Raw genomic sequence first — 17,652 nt, 5'->3', positions numbered from 1 at the left:
CGAGAGCTGTCACTGCGCGTTAGGGCCCAGGTGGCATCGCTGCGGCAGGCAGCGTGCGGGCAGAGAGGTGCTGGCAAACCAGGACAGGGCTGCTCGTGGGCACTGGCACCAGGGAGGGATCGTCCCACACAATGCCTGGGTCCGGTCTGGTGGGCAGGAGAGCAGGGGGCAGAGCAGGGCCCCAGCAACCCTCCCAAGAGGGCAGCGGTGCAGCGTGGCTGAGGGACTGGCACGGTGCCAGTGACCTGAGCCCGGCTGGCAGGGGCCGAGCCGCTGGGTGTTCATTTACTGAAGGCAGAGGCAGAGTTACCAAGGGCCCTGGTGTCCTGTTTCTGAGAGCAGCAGCCCAGGAGCACCCAGCAGAGCCAGACCTGGCTCGGGGAAGCCATCGCCTGTCGCGGGCACCCTGTGTCCTCCCCTTGCGGCCAGGGTGTCACTGGGGACCCCTGGCACAGGGCGGGGATGCCACCCGCCTCAGCCCCCCAGGGACACACAGAGTGGGCACAGGCTCCAAAGTAAAAGCCAATTTATTGTTGTATAAAGTGAGAACATAAAAGGTCCCTTAAAGAAAACACAGCTGGGGGCAGGCGGTCCCGGGCACCGCCCCGGGCATGGGAGCGGCCGCCCCGGGGATGCCCACGAGCGGGCAGCACCTGGGGCCACGGTGCAGCCGCTGGCAGTGGCTTGGCCTGGTGCCCCCCAGCCCCTTTCCCTCCACAGCTGGTTGTGATGGTGGGGAGCTGCTGTGGGGCTGTGGGCCCAGGGGATGCCCAGGCCGGAGCTGGGGCGTTTGTGCGTGGCAGAGCCCCTGGTATGCCCTGGCAAAGAGGCACTTGTGGAAGGCCAGCCCTGTCCCACGGCTCCCACTGGCACAGGGGCACGGGGCCAGGGCCCTGCCTGCGCCGAGAGGCGCTGCCCACACCGGGGTCTGAGGCCAGACCTGGCAATAAGCTGTGCCAGGGCAGCCAGAGCCGGTTCTGGCCTGGCACAGAGGATGTTCAAGCAGCTTTGGTTGGTGCTCTTGGTGAATTAAGGCAACTTAGCTTCAGTTGGTTTAAAAACAATGGGCAAGACCCAGAGACCCCAGCGGGACCAGAGCAGCACCCCCAGGTACCACAGTGGGCAGAGGCCTGGTTGGAAGGGTCTGGGTCTGCCCTGGCTTTCCTCTGAGTCACTGCTTGGACCCTGCGTGCCCACAGGTGGGCACCAACCACAGATCCCCCACCAGCACCTGGCACCGCAGCCTTACCTCTACCTACCCACACCGGGAGCCTGCAGCCCGAGACCGGCAGCGCCAGGAAGGGACTTTGGGGCATTTTGGGGGAGATTCAGGCTCCTGCCAGCGGCGTGGGAGGGGGGAGAGGGTGGAGGAGCCCCCCCGGGTCCCTCCATCCCTGCTTCCTGTCACAGTGACCGGTCGGCAGCTTGTGAGTCCTTGGGGGCCAGGTGGGAGCTCTGCTCCGGAGCAGGCTGCAAACAGCCACCCGGGGAGCCCCGGGGGGAAACCTGCTCCCCCCAGCACCCCGGCAGGGCTGGACCCACGGCTGGACCCCCCCTCGGCTCTGCTCCGGCAGCACCGGCACCCACGGGTGGCCCTGGAGGGCTCAGCCCTGCTGGGGAAGGGAGGTGCTGGGGTCTGCCACAAGCTGCCCATCTCCCCCCACCCCTCTCACTTCAGCTGTCCTGGGGGAGCCAGGAAAGGAGCAGGGAGCAGCAGGGGGCTCAGGTGGGAGATGGGGCAGCACCACCTGGCACGAGTGCCAGAGCTGGGCACCCTCAGACCTGCCTCTTGCCTTTCCCAGCTGTGTCCCCACCTCCTGCCCCATCCTTTGGTCCCGGCAGGCTGTGGGCAGAGGCTGTGACCCTCCTGGGGCCGGCGACCCAGCAGGACACTGACCCCGTGGCCTTGCCGCTCCTCCCCACGGCCCAGCGCCGCCCACTGCCCGTCCAGGCAGGATGCCAGTCCCAGGCCGCCCGGGCTGCCGGCAACATCCCCCAGGCACCCGAGGCTGAGGCAGGGAGGGATGAAAACCCTGATGGATGCCCCAGGGGATCTCTGCAAAGGAAATGGAAAAGTTCTAAACCGAGTCTGAATGTCCAGGCCGGGCAGGTGCCAGGGTGGCACTCAGGGTCTCTCCATTACGCCAAGGCGGTGAGCAGCTGCCACAGCTGCTGAAAACCACTCCCCAGCCACAGCCACTTCACCCCTGGCTGCGCCAGAGCCAGGCACCCACCAGCTCCTGCTGCCAGATGCCAGCTCCCAAAGGAGAACAGCACAAACCCAGGACGGTCCCCGCGCAGCGCTCCTGGCAGCTCCCCCCGGGGAGCGGCCGATGCCCAGCGCCGCCGGTGCCCCGCGGGGTGCCGCTGCCTCACACCACGGTGCTGATGGTGGAGGACTCCTCCGACCTGCGCTGCTTGCTGGGCAGGGACTTGAGATACTCCAGGTGGCGCCGGGCGTCCTCCTGGTTCTGGCGCACGTAGTAGACCAGGTAGGAGATCACCATCGCGAACCAGCCGAACATGGTGACCAGCATGGCGATGTCCGTGGTCCTCTTGTAGGCGTTGCAGAAGTCGGTGTCGGCCATCACCTGCAGGAAGGCCTTGCCCACGTGCTCCTCCTGGGCCGAGGAGTGGCACAGGATGCCGGCCGAGGAGCCGGCCGCCAGCTCCACGGCGCGGAGCAGCTCCTGCAGCCGGCAGTCGCAGCGCCAGGGGTTGTCGGAGAGGTTGACCTTGGCCTTGAGGTGGCCGAAGGCCTCCTTGCCGAGCGACACCAACCTGTTGGAGGAGAGGTCCAGGGTGTGCAGGTGGTCTGCCAGGCCGCGGAAGGCTCCGCTCTCCACGCCGGCGATGGAGTTGTGGGACAGGTCCAGCTCCAGCAGCACGGGCAGGTCCCGGAAGGCGTCGCGGGGCAGGAAGGGGATGCGGTTGGAGTCCAGGTAGAGCTTGTTGGTGTCGTTGGGGATGTCCCTGGGCACCTCGGTCAGCCTGGCGTGGCTGCAGCGGAAGGTCTTCAGCCCCTCCTCTTCCGAGGGGTAGCAGCCCTTGGGGAAGGCGGAGGCGGAGCGGAGGCTGGAGGCCAGGAGGAGGCTGTGCAGGAGCAGCCACATGGTGGCCGAGCGGAGCAGGACCTGCTGGGCAGCAGGCATGGTGCCAAGTGGCCTTGGTCACAGGGCAGCCAACCTGGCAGCTCTCACCCTGGGCGGATTCAGCTGGGCTTGGCGCATCTGAGACAGAGACGGCAAAGGGGCAGCGTCAGACCAGGGGTGCCGAGGGGCAGAACCACCACTGTGCCAGCTGCCAGCATCAGACCTACCCCAGCACAGTGGGTTGGGGGCCGGGATGGGACCCAGGCCAACCAGCAGGGCTCTCACACCCCCGTCCCTGCCACCAGCAGCCTGGCTCAGGGCTCCTGCACAGCAGGATCAGGCCCTGAGTGGCCAAACAAAGCCTCAGCTCCTGCGTGGCAGCAGCTGGACCATAACAAACAGAGTCACTGAGGCTGAGCCAGAGGTGGGGGCGAGCTCCAGCCCTGCCAAGGTCACCACTGAAGGCTGAGATCCCACAGCAGCAGGCAGCAGGACACAGCAGCCAGCGAGCCCCAGCTCCGGGTGAGCCCCGGGGACCACAGTGGAGAGCACACAGGAAGAGGCCAAGCAGGCTCCCAGCAGTGCCAGGGGGGCACACGGGCACACACCAGGGATTCCCCTTTGGAGGGAATGGGCACAGGTGGGTGGCTGGGCACCGCTGTCCCCTGCCCGGTGCCATCCCAGCCTTGCCCACCTTGCCCTGTAGCCATGGTCCCCATCCAGCCCTTTTATTCCGGAGGGGAAAAACGTCAGCAGGAAAGAAACAAAAGCAGCCAAAGGAAATTCGCTGGAGCTGAGCGTGCAGAGAGTTCCCAGGGTGGCAGCAGCAGATAAGAGCCATGCCTGAGCCCTCTGAGCTCTGCCCGGCTCTGCCAGCCACAGGTCCCTCCACAGCCATGGGCCACAGCAGGTGCCCAGCAGGGCCACGGTGATGAAGCCACCGAGGCAGGATGCAGGAACTCTGCCACTTCCCCACCACTAAAGATCCCTGCGTCAAAGGGCACCCCCTTGGCACCCCACCAGGGAAAGCCCCATGCCGTGCCAGCCGGGCACCTCCTGGGCAAGACTGGCTGCTGGTCCCATCACCCCCTGCTCCCCAGAGCACCCTGCCCCTGGCAAACGTGCTTCGGGGCTGCCCAGTGAGGGGCAGAGGTGCCCATCCAAGGGTGGCACAGCCTAGACCAGCACCCCCGCTGCTGGGCACCGGAACGCAGCCCACCCGAGCCGCAGCACCCCAAGGTCACCCCGGTGCCGAGGCGACCCCTGCGCCGCCAGCCCCACCCCGGGCTCCGCGGGGTCCCTGAGCGGGGGCCGGGGCTCGGAGCAGCCGAAGGGCTCCGGGAACCCACGTTGGCACCTCCGCAGAGAGGGGGGGACCGCCCCCCAAGTCTGCAAAATGTGACCCGGGAGAACCTTGGGACCCTCTTACCGCCGCCCGCGGGAAATCCACCGGGCTGAGGCGGTAGCCGGTGCTCCGGGACCGGGGGTGCTTCGCCCATGGGACCCGGGGGACCCCCGCGGTTGGGACACTGCTCTCCGCGGTCCCACGGACCGGGGGCTAGGACGATACCCGGCCGCGGTTCTCGGCAGCGAGAACCGGCACTACCCGCCCACACCGCCACAGCGTCCCCCGCCCGCAGCCGAGCGCGGGGGTCCCCGGTCCGGCACCGGGACACGCTGCCAGCCTCGGGGAGGGCGGCTGAGGTGCCCGGGGGGTCGCGGAGCTTGCCCGGTTCTTCTTTACGAGAGAACCGCCATGCAGCCGGAGATGCCCGGGGTTCCCCCCGGCCCCGCTGGGCACCGGGGGCGTTGCGGGCGAGGGAAGCCCCGGTGCTTCCCCGGGGGAAGCTCAGCTCGGTGCTGCCGGGGACCTCCCCCACCGCTGCCTTCCGCCCTGCCCGTTCCCAGCGCCGTTGTCCCAGGGAGGAGGTAGAGGAGGGGGGATCCTGGTGAGGACTCACCTGCCGTGAGCAGCCCCGCGGCGGCGGAGCGGCCCCGCGCCCCGGGCCGGAGCGGCCGCGCCCCGCGCAGCGCGGCGGGCCCGGAGCCGGCGGCGGCGGGGCCAGTGGGCGGGATCCTTCGCCCGGGCCTCCCCGGGGCTCCCCGCCCCCGGACCGCCCCGCCGAGGGGGGGCCGGACAGCTCCGAGCACCCCTGGCCTCGCACCCGGGGCTCTTCCAGCTCCCCCTCCGCCCCGCGGGAGAGAGTCTGCCCCGAGTGCTCAGCACAGGGTTGGGGAAAGGGGGGAAGAACCGGGGAGACCGGAACAGGAGCTGCCGGGACCCCCGATCCCGGAGCAACCGGAGCCAGCTTCTCCCGGAGACCCCCGCCCCGCTGCGTGTCCCCTCCCCGGCCCCGAATCTTCGCGCAAGCATCCCTGGACCTCCGGACCCGCAGGTCCCCCGGTGCTCTGCGCCCCACGGCTCTGTCCCCGTCGCCCCCCAAAGCCCAGAACGCCCCCAGCTCCTCCACAGACCCCGGGGCGAGCAGGACCCCCCCACTCCGGTGGGATCAGGGTCCCCCCGCCCGCAGCCCCCGCCCGACACCGGCATCGCTTACTCGGGGAAACCTGAGATGGAGCAGGGCGGACCGGGGCGGGCGGAGCGGCCCCCCAGCCGAGCCCCGAGCTGCCCGGGACCGGGGGTCGCTGGACCGGGCAGGAGCTCCGTGTTACGTGGGGTCCCGGCGCCCCGGAGCACCGGCGGGGCCGGCTCAGGACCATGGAGAGCAGCCGCCGTTAACGGGCCCCGGTGTGCCCGGGGTCGCCGAGCTGGGCGACCCCCCCCCCGCTCTCGCTGCTGCCTAAGGCATCACCGGGGCTACAGCTCCGCCAGCACCGGGGGTCGACCCGGCGGGACCCCGAGTTACAGGGCCAGGGTCGGGCCCTCGCCGTGCTGCAGCAGCGGCTGCCAGCGCCCCGTCCCCGGTTCTCCCGGAGGGAGGGAGGGAGAGCCCAGCCCTGCGCGGCCACATTCTGCCGCTGCTCGGGGAGCATAACGCGGTTAGGAGGCGCCTGGCCTGGATCTCGGCTCCATTAGGAGAACAAAACCTGACAGGAGAGGTGCAGCCGGGCAGGGCCGGAGCCAGACTCTCCCCCGGGACTCCCCGCGCTCCCCGGGAGACTCCCGGGCTCCAGTCGCGGCCGGTGGAGGGGTCGGGGTCGAGCCGGTAGTGCAGCAGGAGCTGGGTCTGGTGCCATACCTCAGGGTGATGCAGCCAGCAAGGGTTTGTGGGGGGTGATGGTTTGGCACACACCAGGGTAAGCTGTGGGCACGGCTCCGAGGCTGCCAACGGGGCCGTGCCAGCGATGCCTCAATTGGTCACCACCGGGGCTGGGACGTGAGCCAGGCCTGACACCGGGCTGGGGGTCACTGGGGCAGGGCTGGCCTGGGACACGGTGGCTGTCAGGGAGCCACAGTCAATGCCCTGGGGCCCCTTGGCTGGCATCTGCCCATTTGGCAGGGAGCAGAGCAGCCACACACTGCCCATCAGCAGTGCCAGCACCACCGGGAGCTGTGCATAGGTCAGGATTGGAGCTGGGACCCGCTCTGGATCACACAGGGACAAGGCCTGTGGGGATCCGGGGGCCAGGCAGGGCCCTTTGGGGTGCTCAAGCTTTTGGGTCACCATAGCATCGAGCAAACACCCCGGGTCCCACCCCCCTCCCCCCCCTCAATGTGCCAGGACACAGCACCCCAAAGCCCTGCACCTGCAGTGCAGCACCACCCTGCACAGACCCTTCCCTGCTGCAGCTGCAGCAAGGATGGCTAAAAATAGCCACCCCTGGCACCGCGGCGCTAAATATAACCAGCATCGACCGGGCAGCGGCACCGGGGGAGCGGGAGGTGGGCACAGCCCAGCGGCACCAGGAGCAAGCAGGGCCTGGGAATCCGCACGGGCACAGAGCCCCCTCCCCACCCCCATCGAGCAGGGGGAGAACCCAGGGCCAGGCAGCTGGCGGCTGGCAGCTGGTGGCTGAATCCCCCCCGGCTCCCCCCCGCCCCGGGGAACCCCCTGCCCCCGGTGCTGGGGTTCCCTGAGCCCGGTGTGGGGAACCCAGGGAGTGGGTGTCCCCCTCCCGCCCCCGCGCTCTCCCCGGCAGCGAGAGGCTGCCGCTGCCGCTGCCGCTGCTGCATCACCGAGAGGGATTTAATATTGATGGGGGTTTAAAAATAGCTGCCGCATTCCGCTTCCCCCTCACGTGCGGAGCCGGCGGGGGGCAGGGAAGCTGCCAAATGCGATGGCACCGCGCTCGGGGGGGCAGGGAAGCTGCCAAATGCGATGGCACCGCGCTCGGGGGGGCAGGGAAGCTGCCAAATGCGATGGCACCGCGCTCGGGGGGGCAGGGGAAGGGATAAAAATAGAGGCTGCCGGGCGTGCCTGGCTCTCCTGCCGAGCAGGGCTGGATCCCGTGGGATCCCCTACCTTGGTATCTCCTCACCCCACTCACCTCCCCCCCCCACACACACACACTCCCGTGGGATCCCCCCCCTCCCCCGCCTTGGCACGCTGGCATCACCAACACCTCACCCCTCCTGCTCCCTCACCTTGGTACAGCAACATCCCCCACGCCTCACCCTGCCAGCGAGGGCACCCTGGAGAAGCTGGGCAGAGACTTGGTTCTCCTTGGCTGGTGCCCACGGTGCCCATCAGCAGCCCAACAGCTGCTTTAAGCACATGTGTGCCCCATGGTGCCCAGGGCCCACCAGGAACAGTTTACAGAGCTCTGGTTCCTGGAAGCACCCCTGGTGCCCTGCCAGCAGCTCGGTGCCAGCACGTCGCACACAGGCTGCCCCAGCCCTGGCAGCCAGTGGGGTTTCCATGCCCTTGCCATGCCCAGCGGGCACCCAGCCGCCTGCTGAGATGTCCTAAGCCTGCAGCTGGTGCTGGGACCAGGCGGGGACACACGGGGTCGGGATGCCCAGCTCGGCCTGGCACGGCGGCTCAGGGGCACCCGCCTCGGGGAATCCTCCATCTCTTCTGCACCCAGCAGCGCGGTGAACCCATCCTGGGCAAAGGGGCAGGCTGGGAGCAGCCGCGCAGGGCTGGGGGGGTGCTGCGAGCGGCACAGGCTGAGCTGCGGCGCGGGCAGCCGGGGGGGCACCACGCTGTGGGCACCACACCCAGGGCCAGGGACCGTGCCCAGCCCCAGCACCCGGGCACAGCTCCGGGCAGGGGGTTTGCAGCACAAAGCGCCGCAGCCGCTGCCGGCACAAAGCGAGGCACAGATGGCAGAGCGCACCCAGGGGCCGCGGCGGCGCCAGGGATGAGCTCTGATCGTCCTGCAAACAAAAGCCCAGCACAGATGGTGCCCCGCTGCGCCCCAGCACAGGAATCCTGCACCCCCAGACCCCCACCTTCGCCAGCCTGCCCGCGCTGAGCTGCCGACAGCCGGGGGCTGAGCCCCACAGGGTACAAGCCCTGAGCAGGGTGGATGCAGCCAGAGGGCTCAGAGCCCCCCAGGGTGCAGCGTGGGGCGGCCACAGCCCTGGAGAAAGGCGAAGGCGCCCGGAGGGGTCTGAGCCCCGCAGAATGCAGCCCCCGAACAGGCTGGAAGCTCCCGGGGGGGGGGGAATGTGTGAGCCCCCCGACGGTGAGGACTCTCCGGGGGCCGCAGCCCCGGCTCGGGGTTGGCCGAAATGCGGTGCCGTGGGCGGAGGAACCCCCGGCCCCGAGCACCGGACGGTACCGGAGGGACGGAAAGGCCTTCCCCCTCCTCCGCGGGCTTGCCCCGTCCCTAAAGCAGCGCCGTCCCCGGTGAGCGCAGCCTTGTCCCCGCCCCGGGGCCGGCCTCTGCCGCTGCTGCCGGGACTACAGCTCCCGGCGTGCCGCGGCGGAGGGTTGGGTCCTGCCGAGGTGGCCGCCGGGAGCGCACCGGGGCGGCGGGGAGCGCGACGGAGCGAGCCCCGGCCCCGCCGAACCGAGCCGAACCGAGCCGGGCTGGAACCGGACAGAGCAGCGGTGAGTGCGGACCGGGCGCGGCGGCTCCTCCCCGGCCTCTCCCGGGGCTACGGAGCCGGCCTGCAGGTCGGTGGGCCCGGGCTGGAGGCCGAGCCCCGGTCCGGACCCACGGGCGGGGGCGGCGGGAAAAGGAGTCTCGAGTGGGGCTGTCCCGGGAAAGAAAAGTACCCCCCAAGAAACGAACCGCGGCTGGGAGGAGTCCCCGTCGGGGCGGGGGCAGCCCGGGGGGCCGGGGGTGGGGAAGGGTCCTGCTCGGGGCTTTGGGGTGAGGGGCAGCAGGGTCCGGGCCCCCCACGTGCGCCCGGAGACCCCAAGGCGCCGCGCCCCCAAACTTTCCCTGGAAGTTGAGCAGGAAGGGCCCGGGGGGAGGCCAAGCTCCGGCTGCTCCCCCCCAGCCCCGGGGCCGCCTCAGCTTCTCCTCCGCCCCGTGTCCGGCGGCTGGGGCTGCGCAGCCCCCGGGGGCTGCTCGCAGACCTGCGCAGGTTGGAAGAGACCTTGCGGGCCGTGGAGTGCAGCCCTGCTCCCTGCCCTCCTGCCGGCTCCCCCAGCTCCAGGCCTGCTGGCTGGGGCTGCCCCATAGCTCTGCAGCCCCCCACGCTCCGCCTGTGGCGTTCCTGAGGTTGGAGGAGACCCTGAAGATCATCAGGTCCAGCCCTGCCTACTGCTGGGCTGCCAGCTCCAGGCCCTCCTGGCTTCCCAAGGAGGAACCCAGCAGCTTTGGGGTTCAGATGGGAGAAAGTTTAATGGCCAGGGTGGGCTTAGGTTAATGGTTGGACCCCGTGGTCACAGAGGTCTGCTCCCACCTAAACAGCTCCATGGTTCTAAGTCCAAACTCCCAGCAGCGACCAGGATGTGAGGTGGTGGTGCCTGGGCGAGCTCTGGCTCAGCTCTGGCTCCTCTGGCTGCCACCTTTGCCAGGGCCTTTGGTGTGCTCTGGCTGAAGCCATCCTGCAAGGAAGGGGTTGCAGTGTTCACTGGCTGTGGAGGTGGTGATTGCTGTGGTGCCAGAGACAGGGATCTGGGCTCCCCGGGGCAGGAGCACCAGGCTGGCACTCTGGGAACGCTCAGAGCCTGAGTCCTCCTTCCCTCTGCAAAGCTCCTGCCAGGGGATGAGCCAGAACAGGCTGCTGGGCCCAGGCTGTGAGCCTGCAGGAGGGCTGTGGGAACAGCAAGGCCCCTGTGAGGGGCTGGGCACAGACAGAGGGGAAGGGGCTGCCCCCTGGGCTGCTGGTGGCGTGGCTGTGGGTCCTCAGGAGCTGGCAAAGCCAGGGGGAAGCTGCTGGAGTCATTTTGCTCCCCCCTGCCTCACGAGTGGGGAGATGCTGCCAGAGCTCCAAGCCCCAGGATCTGTCCCAGCAGAGCTGTGGGCAGGCAGCAGGATGTGAAGGGTCAGAGGAAGGGCTCAGCTCCACCATCTGCTCGTTGCCTCTGACCACAGCCAGGACTTTTCCCCTCCTTGGATGGACACTGTCCAGTGGCAGCACAGCCCTGACCTTCCCTCTGGGTCTGGTGAATCATTAAAAGCTTTTCTGTCCCCAGCCCCCTGCAGTCCCTGTGGGAAAGCAGAGCCCTGCTGCCAGCCCTGCCAGGGGGGGCAGGGTTCCTCCTGCTGCCACGGTGCCTGCAGGTGAACCTTCCCAGTGGAAAACCAGGAGGCAGACAGGGTGGGATGGGGGCAGGGGGCAGAGCTCTGGGAGCCCCAGGGCCAGGCTTTTGCAACACCCTGTGGTGCTTGCAGCCTGCTGTGGGCACAGAGCTTGGGCAGGGGCTGTACCCCTGCCAGGGCAGATGCCCAGACCAAGGGGTTTAAGGTGGGGAAGGGGAGGACTGGAGGAGCAGAGAATTGTCCCTGCAGGGCTGAATGCTTGGTGTCTCCATGTGGCCCTGCTGCTGTTCCAGCATGGCACCCACCCCCCTCTGCTTTAGGAGAGGAGAGGCAGGAGGAGAATTCCTTCACAAACAGCTTCTGAGGTTGGCCCTTGGCAGCCTGCTGCAGGCTTGCCCCTGCCCAGGCCTGCAGCAGGGGCCAAGGAGCAGCTGCTCTTTACTCTGTGAGAATGCCACTGGTGGGTGTCCTCAGCTGGAAGTGCCACCTCCCTGCCAGGCAGCCCTGGGGCAGGGCTTGCCAGCTGCTGCAGCCTGTTGGTGCCACCACCTCCAAAGAAGAGAGGCCTGAAGAGGCCACCTGGCCAAGCCCCACCGGTGCACAGAGCAACCTTCGTTCTTCACCTTGCTGGGGAAGCCCCCAGGGAGGCTCCCAGTGGCTGCCCAGGAGCCTCCCCCCAACATCAGCCTCCTGCACTGTCCCCTCCGCTCCAAGCCTCAGCCCTGCAGTTGTCTCCCTCCCTCTGGGCAGCTCCCTCCAGGGCTTGAGGGCTTTCCTCAGCCCCTCTCTAGACTAAACAAAGCTCTTCCCTTCAGGCTGTCCTCACAGGTCATGTTTTTTCCTACACCTCTGCTCATTCTCACTGCTCTGCCCTGGATTCCCTCCAGCTCCTCCAGACCTGGACAGGCTCTGGCTGAGGCCTCACCAGTGTCCAGGAGGATTGTTCCCAGGGTCTGGCAGAGAGCACTGCTGTTTACACATTCCACAGGGCTCTTGGCCTTCTTCTCTTTGTTGCTGCAACAACTTGACTCCTTTGGACTCTGTTGTGCTTCACCACAAGCCCTCCACTTCCCTCCTCAAGCCCTTCAGAGCTGCCCCAGGCTCAGGATGGAGCCACTCTCCCTGCTGGGGCTGGAGGGCTGAACCCTGCCTCCAAGTCCTGCTCCCAAACCCAGCTTCAGGCTTCTCCCTGAGGTCCTCAGACCCAGGGGGCAAGAAAAGGAGCACCCTGCAGCCTCTCCTTCTCCAGGTGCAAGCCCTGTGACTGACCCCAGGTAGCCTCTGCTCTGCCCACCCAGCAGCTCTGCCTCACCACAGGCTGGGAAGAGGTTGGGAAGTGCCAGGGAGCATCTCAGGAGCCAGAGCTTGCTTTGTGTCCTGGCCCTGGGCAGGAGGAGGAGTGAGTGCCAGCTCCTGAGGGGAGCCAGGCCCAGAGCTCTGGCAGGACACAGAGTGTGAGGAGGGAGCTGGCTCCCACTCACCCCCTGAGATGGGAGAGCTGGAGAGGACAGCAGCACCTGCTCCCAGCTGTGGGAGCTGTGAGAGCAGGAAACAGCCCTCAGTGTGGGGTCCTCTGGCCAAGGAGGGGCTGACCCTGGGGCCTAGTGAAGCCTCCAGACAGAGATGGGTTTGTGCCAGAACATCTCTGCTCTGGGTGCAAAGATGTGCAGCTTCACAGCAGTTCTGAGCTCTGCTGCTTCCTGGAGCCCCTGGAACACAACAAACCAAAGCTCTCCTCCTCCCAGGAAGCCTCAGAGCTGCCCCAAGCCCTGCTGCTGCTGCTGCTCACAGTGCAGCAGCCCCAGAAGCTGCTCCCACACCTGCAGCATCCACAGGGCACCAGGCCAGAGCTGTCCTGCTTCCTGGTATTGTTCAGCTGCACATCCCTCTGTCCTCCTTGTGTGGCAGATGTTCCTCCCAGGTAGGGGAAAAGCCTCCTCCTGCAGTTCCTGCTGCTGGAACAGCCCAGCTTGGGCAGCTGCTCCAGAGGACTCTCATTCCTTCCCTGCAGGAAATTGGTTTTGTTGCAGGGGAATTATTTTTGTTGCCTTCTTTTTTTACCTCCACACCACCCCCTCCCCCCCCCCTCCCCACCCTCAGTCTTAAATTGGAATCAAACCATCTGAGGCAGCCCAGCAAGCCTCCAGAGCAGAGCCCTGCTAATTGAGCTGAGCTCATTAGGAGATCTGTTGATAGAGAGCTGCCTGCCCTCTGCAAACCCTCCTGCTCTGGGGCTGAGGTCTGGTGGAGCTGGCAGTGGGGAAGAGGCTTCAGGTGCTGTGTCCCAGCGCTGTGGTGGTGGTCTCAGCACTGGGTGTAGACTCATTTGAGCCTTGCCAGGTTGTGGTGGGGATCACACAGGATGTTAGGGGCTGGAAGGGAGCTCCTGAGAGCGAGTCCAACCCCCCCTGCCAGAGCAGGACCACAGAACCTATGGCAGGTGGCACAGGAGTGCACCCAGGTGGCTCTGGGAAGGCTCCAGAGGAGACTCCACAGCCGCTCTGGGCAGCCTGCTCCAGGGCTCTGGGACCCTCACGGTGCAGAAGTTCCTCCTCCTGTGCAGGTGGAACCTCCTGTGCTGCAGTTTCCACCCACTGCCCCTGGTGCTGTCCCAGGGAGCAGAGCCTGTCCCTGTCCCCTGACCCCCAGCCCTCAGCTATTGATAAACATTGATTAAATCCCCTCTCAGTCTTCTCTTTTCCAGGCTCCAGAGCCCCGGGGCTCTCAGCCTCTCCTGATGGGGCAGTGCTCCAGGCCAAGCTTTGGCACCTTGGCAGCTCACAAGGAGCTTCCCACCCCCCATCCCCACATCCCAGCTTCAGCCTCCCCTGGGGAGTGAGGCTGAGGAGGTGCAGGGAGGACTGAGCTCGGCTCAGGGGGGGTTGAAGGCCGCCAGGAGCTCTGCAGCAGGGCAGGGCTGGGGTCCCCCAGCCGGCCTGGAGCAGGGGGGGCTCCAAGCCCTGAGCCAAGTCTGCTTCAGTTGCAGGGGTGCCGGTGGCACGGGAGGAGGCACCATGAACGTGGGCACGGCCCACAGCGAGGTGAACCCCAACACCAGGGTGATGAACAGCAGGGGCATCTGGCTGGCCTACGTGCTGGGCATCGGGCTGCTGCACGTCGTGCTGCTCAGCATCCCCTTCTTCAGCGTCCCGGTGGTCTGGACCCTCACCAACATCATCCACAACATGGTAAGGGCAGGGCCCGGCCCGGGGCACCCCGGGCTCGGCTCAGCTCCCATCTGCTCGGGTCTCTGCTGACACAATTCCCTCCTCTGCCTTCCCACAGCCCGGCAGGGAGTTGCTCAACCTCCTCTCCTCAGCTGGCACCTTTGCCTCGGGGCTGTGCATTTAGCTCCTGCTGAGGCCGCTGGGGGAGGGGGGAAGACCGAAGCTGTTTGCCTGAGGGTTCAGTCCCTTTGTCATGTGCCCCCCCCCGGAGGAGGAGGAGCTGAGAAGGGCCCCGGAGGGAGGCTGCCCCCGGAGGCTGCCCCCGGGGGCTGGCCCCGCAGCTCTCACCCAGTGACGCAACCTGAGTTGGCCTCAGAGTTGAAACCATCCCAGGAGCCAGCCCCAAACTTTGCTCTGATTCAAGTCAAAAGGGACTCCAGGAATGGATCCTCCCCTCCTGTGGATCAGGTCCCTGAGTGAAGGGTGTCAGAGCCCTCTGCTGGGGGGCACGAGGTGGGCACAGCAGGCAGAGGTCCTGGGGGGCACTGGGCTGCCAGTGGGGGCAGAAGCTGCTGTGTTTGACTCCCTGCTGTGCCTCTGCTGCATGGGGCCTCGGGTCCTGGGCAGCCTCAGGCCCAGGGGACAAAGCCTCTCAGAGCTGCAGTGGTCACTGTGGTGTCCTTTATTTCAAGTATCTCAGCCCCAGAATATTGCAGAGCCAAAGCCAAGCCCTTGCTGGGTGCCAACCTCCAAACCCACCTGGAGCTGCAGCTCAGGAGCTGCCCAGGGCTCAGCTCAGGAGCTGCCCAAGCTGCTGCAGCTCCTCCTCAGTGGGCCCCAGTGCCAGCACAAGAGGTCATGGGCACCAGCTGGGGCATGAGAAGCTCCATCTGAGGAGAAACTTCTCTGTGTTGAGGGTGGCAGTGCCCTGGAGCAGGCTGCCCAGTGCTGGAGTCTCCACCTCTGGAGACTTCCAAGGTCCCCCTGGGTGTGTTCCTGTGTGACCTGCCCTGGGTCAACCTGCTCCAGAGCTCCTTTCCAACCCCTACCACGCTGTGATGCTCTGACTCCTTCCCCTTCTCTGGCAGCTCAAACCATTAGGTCCAGGGCACAGAAAGGACCTAAAGGTGGCTGGAGGTAAGGGCTGGGAGGCAGCCAGGCACCTGCTGTTTATCTGTGGCAGGAGGTGAACTCTAATCAGAGCAGGACCAGGCTGCTGCCCACAGCTCCCCCAGCGCTCTCTGGACAGCCTCTGCCCTGTGTTGCCCAGAGCCAGCCCAGCCTAATCTCCTGATCCACAGATCCCAGGGCCCCAATCTCCAACCACCTGCTTGGCTGACACCCAGGAGAGGCCTCACGTGTAGCAGCCGAGCTGAGCCGAGCCGAGCCGGCCGGAGTCCACCCTCCTCTGCCTGCTCTCCAGCAGCGCCCGGGCGTCCCTCTAGCGGAGCTCCAGGCTGCTGCAAGCACCTCTGGGCTGCTCTGCCTGCAGCTCAGCTGTAGAGCATCACAGAATGGTTTGGCTTGGAGGGGACCTCCAAGAGCACTCAGTTCAACATCAACCCAGCACCACCGTGGCCACCAAACCCTGTCCCCAGGGGCCATGGCCACAGGTTCCTTGAACACCTCCAGGGGTGGGGACTCCACCACCTCCCTGGGCAGCCTCTGCCAGTCCCTGACCACTCTTGCAGCAAAGGAATTGTTCCTCATCCCCAACCTAACCTTCCCCTGGGGCAATCTCAGGCCAGTTCCTCTCCATCCCCTGACATGGGGAGCAGAGCCCAACCCCCCCCCGGCTCCAGCCCCCTCCCGGGGAGCCGCAGAGAGCAGTGAGGTCTCCCTCAGCCTCTTCTTCCCCAGGCTGAGCGCCCCCAGCTCCCTCAGCTGTTCTCTGGAGCCCTGTGTGCTTCCTGCTGCCCCTGTCTCTCCCCAGAGCATGTACATCTTCCTCCACACCGTGAAGGGGACTCCTTTTGAGACGCCAGACCAGGGCAGGGCTCGGCTGCTGACGCACTGGGAGCAGATGGACTACGGGGTGCAGTTCACAGCCTCGCGCAAGTTCCTGACCATCATGCCCATCGTCCTGTGAGTGCTCCCCTCCCCCTCAGCTGGCAAAGACCTCCAGGCTGCCACCTGAAAAGCCATTTGAAGGCTGTTGGTGTGGGGGGGGGGGGGGTGAAGCACCTCTTCAGGCTGTGGTGGTGGTGGTGGGTCAGCGGTGAGGCTCAACGGCCACGGAATGGGTTGGGTTGGAAGGGACCTTCAGCGTCAGCCAGTTCCAACCCCCCTGCCCTGGGCAGGGACCCCTCCCACCAGCCCAGGCTGCTCAAGGCCTCATCCAGCCTGGCCTTGAAGACCTCCAGGGAGGGGACATCCACAGCCTCCCTGTGCCAGTGTCTCCCCATCCTCCCTGTCCAGAATGTCTTCCTCACCTCCAGTCTCGATCTGCCCTCTCCCAGCTCAGATCCATTGCCCCTTACCCTCTCACTGCAAATCCTTGCAGCAAGTCCCTCCCCAGCTCTCCTGTAGCCTCCTTGAGGTACTGGAAGGCTGCTCTAAGGTCTCCCTGGAGCCTTCTCCTCCCCAGGCTGAACAACCCCAACCTCTTCGAGGTCTTTTCCAGCCGAAACGCTTCCGATCCCTTTGGGCAGCTGCTGTGCAGCCCTCGCCGCTGCTGCCGTCCCAGCAAGCACAACACCCTGACCATTATTCCCCCCTGTGTCTTTCCCCCCCACCATCCCAGGTATTTCCTCACCAGCTTTTACACCAAGTATGACAGGATACACTTTGTCATCAACACCATCTCCCTGATGAGCGTCCTGATCCCCAAGCTGCCGCAGCTGCACGGCGTCCGCATCTTCGGCATCAACAAGTACTGAACCTGGAGCCCGAGGGAAGAGGAGCAGGGGAAGCTCCTTCTCTTCCCCCCACCCTGCCCTACCATCCTGGCTCCTCCTCAGCCCTGCACACACTGGGATTGAACCTCACAAGCAGCTGTTCCAGGCAGTACCTGACAGCCACACGCCGCATGCTGGCTCCTCCTGCCCAGCCGAGCCACGGCCAGCTCCGGGGTAGAGCTTAGCGCGGAGCAGGATGCGCCACGCTGGGTCTCCTCCTCCTCCCAGCCTCCATCACTAGATGCAGATAGCACTGAGACTTTGAGGTACAGCGAGGGGGAATCCATCTCAGAGCCTGAAGGAAGAGGAGAGGGATTGAGGTTGGGGGGGGGGAAGCTTTTCTTAGTGCTGGTACTATTGCTGTGGTAAATGCACTTTACAGTAGAGCTCCCGTGCCGAAGCTTGGTGCTTTAAAGCAGTTAGGTGAGGGGAAATCCAAAGGGATGCAGCCAGACTTGCCCCAGAACCTTGATTGGTTGGGGGGGAGGCTGAGTTCCTTTTCTTTTTATCCTTGTTTTCTGGGGTTTGGGGGGGGAAGAGAAGGACTGATTTGGACACCACCGAGGGAGGAAGTTCCTCCGCTCCAGGCAGCGCCGACCTGCGGCTGGGCAAAGCTTTCGGCTCCCGACGGTGCCGCTCATGGGGCTCGGGAAGGAGGGGAGCACAGCCCAGGACATCCTCCTCCTCCTTTTCAGCTTGCACCCAGATTTCTGGGGCAAAACCTTGCTCCCCACCCCCAACCCCCTCATTGTTGTGTTGTTTTTTAAGCACACTCCAAGCAGTGCAGTGCTTGGGTTAAGGGCTGCAGGTTGTGTTTGGTGATCGACCACAACCACCACCGAGCTCCTCGGGACGTGGAGCAGGGGAGGCCCTGAAGGCTCAGGGACTGTAACTGAGGGGTTGGGGTTTTTTTTTTCCCCCCCTCCTCAG

At 66.2% G+C, this 17,652-nt stretch overlaps 2 protein-coding genes across 3 annotated transcripts; one reads left to right on the top strand and one right to left on the bottom strand.

Annotated features, from left to right (window-relative positions):
* Positions 1 to 2,307: 2,307 nt before the first annotated feature.
* Positions 2,308 to 5,142, bottom strand: LRRC3C (leucine rich repeat containing 3C). Its single transcript, XM_054176772.1, has 2 exons — positions 5,054 to 5,142; positions 2,308 to 3,230 (listed from the first exon to the last, which is right to left on the bottom strand). Exon 2 carries the CDS (start codon positions 3,150 to 3,152, stop codon positions 2,373 to 2,375), a length of 780 nt encoding a protein of 259 aa, XP_054032747.1. The 5' UTR covers positions 3,153 to 3,230; positions 5,054 to 5,142; the 3' UTR covers positions 2,308 to 2,372.
* Positions 5,143 to 9,031: 3,889 nt separating this feature from the next.
* On the top strand, positions 9,032 to 17,043 carry ORMDL3 (ORMDL sphingolipid biosynthesis regulator 3). 2 transcript variants are annotated; one of them, XM_054176781.1, is made up of 4 exons: positions 9,032 to 9,052; positions 13,639 to 13,846; positions 15,759 to 15,910; positions 16,569 to 17,043. In XM_054176781.1, exons 2-4 carry the CDS (start codon positions 13,673 to 13,675, stop codon positions 16,702 to 16,704), a joined length of 462 nt encoding a protein of 153 aa, XP_054032756.1. In that variant the 5' UTR covers positions 9,032 to 9,052; positions 13,639 to 13,672; the 3' UTR covers positions 16,705 to 17,043. The 2 variants fall into 2 exon arrangements, with proteins under 2 accessions (XP_054032756.1, XP_054032758.1); XM_054176783.1 differs by having other exon boundaries at positions 9,036 to 9,052; positions 13,645 to 13,846.
* Positions 17,044 to 17,652: the final 609 nt, after the last annotated feature.

This window comes from Dryobates pubescens, chromosome 36, assembly GCF_014839835.1.
Source record: "Dryobates pubescens isolate bDryPub1 chromosome 36, bDryPub1.pri, whole genome shotgun sequence".
Taxonomy (NCBI): Eukaryota; Metazoa; Chordata; class Aves; order Piciformes; family Picidae; genus Dryobates; species Dryobates pubescens.
This window is presented reverse-complemented; position numbering and strand designations above follow the sequence as displayed.

Bases quoted from the DNA above. Each gene is read 5' to 3' on its own strand.
- LRRC3C (XM_054176772.1), bottom strand. From the start codon at position 3,152: ATGCCTGCTGCCCAGCAGGTCCTGCTCCGCTCGGCCACCATGTGGCTG.
- ORMDL3 (XM_054176781.1), top strand. From the start codon at position 13,673: ATGAACGTGGGCACGGCCCACAGCGAGGTGAACCCCAACACCAGGGTG. The intron at 13,847-15,758 runs GTAAGGGCAGGG...GTCTCTCCCCAG, and splicing joins CCAACATCATCCACAACATG to AGCATGTACATCTTCCTCCA. The intron at 15,911-16,568 runs GTGAGTGCTCCC...CCACCATCCCAG, and splicing joins ACCATCATGCCCATCGTCCT to GTATTTCCTCACCAGCTTTT.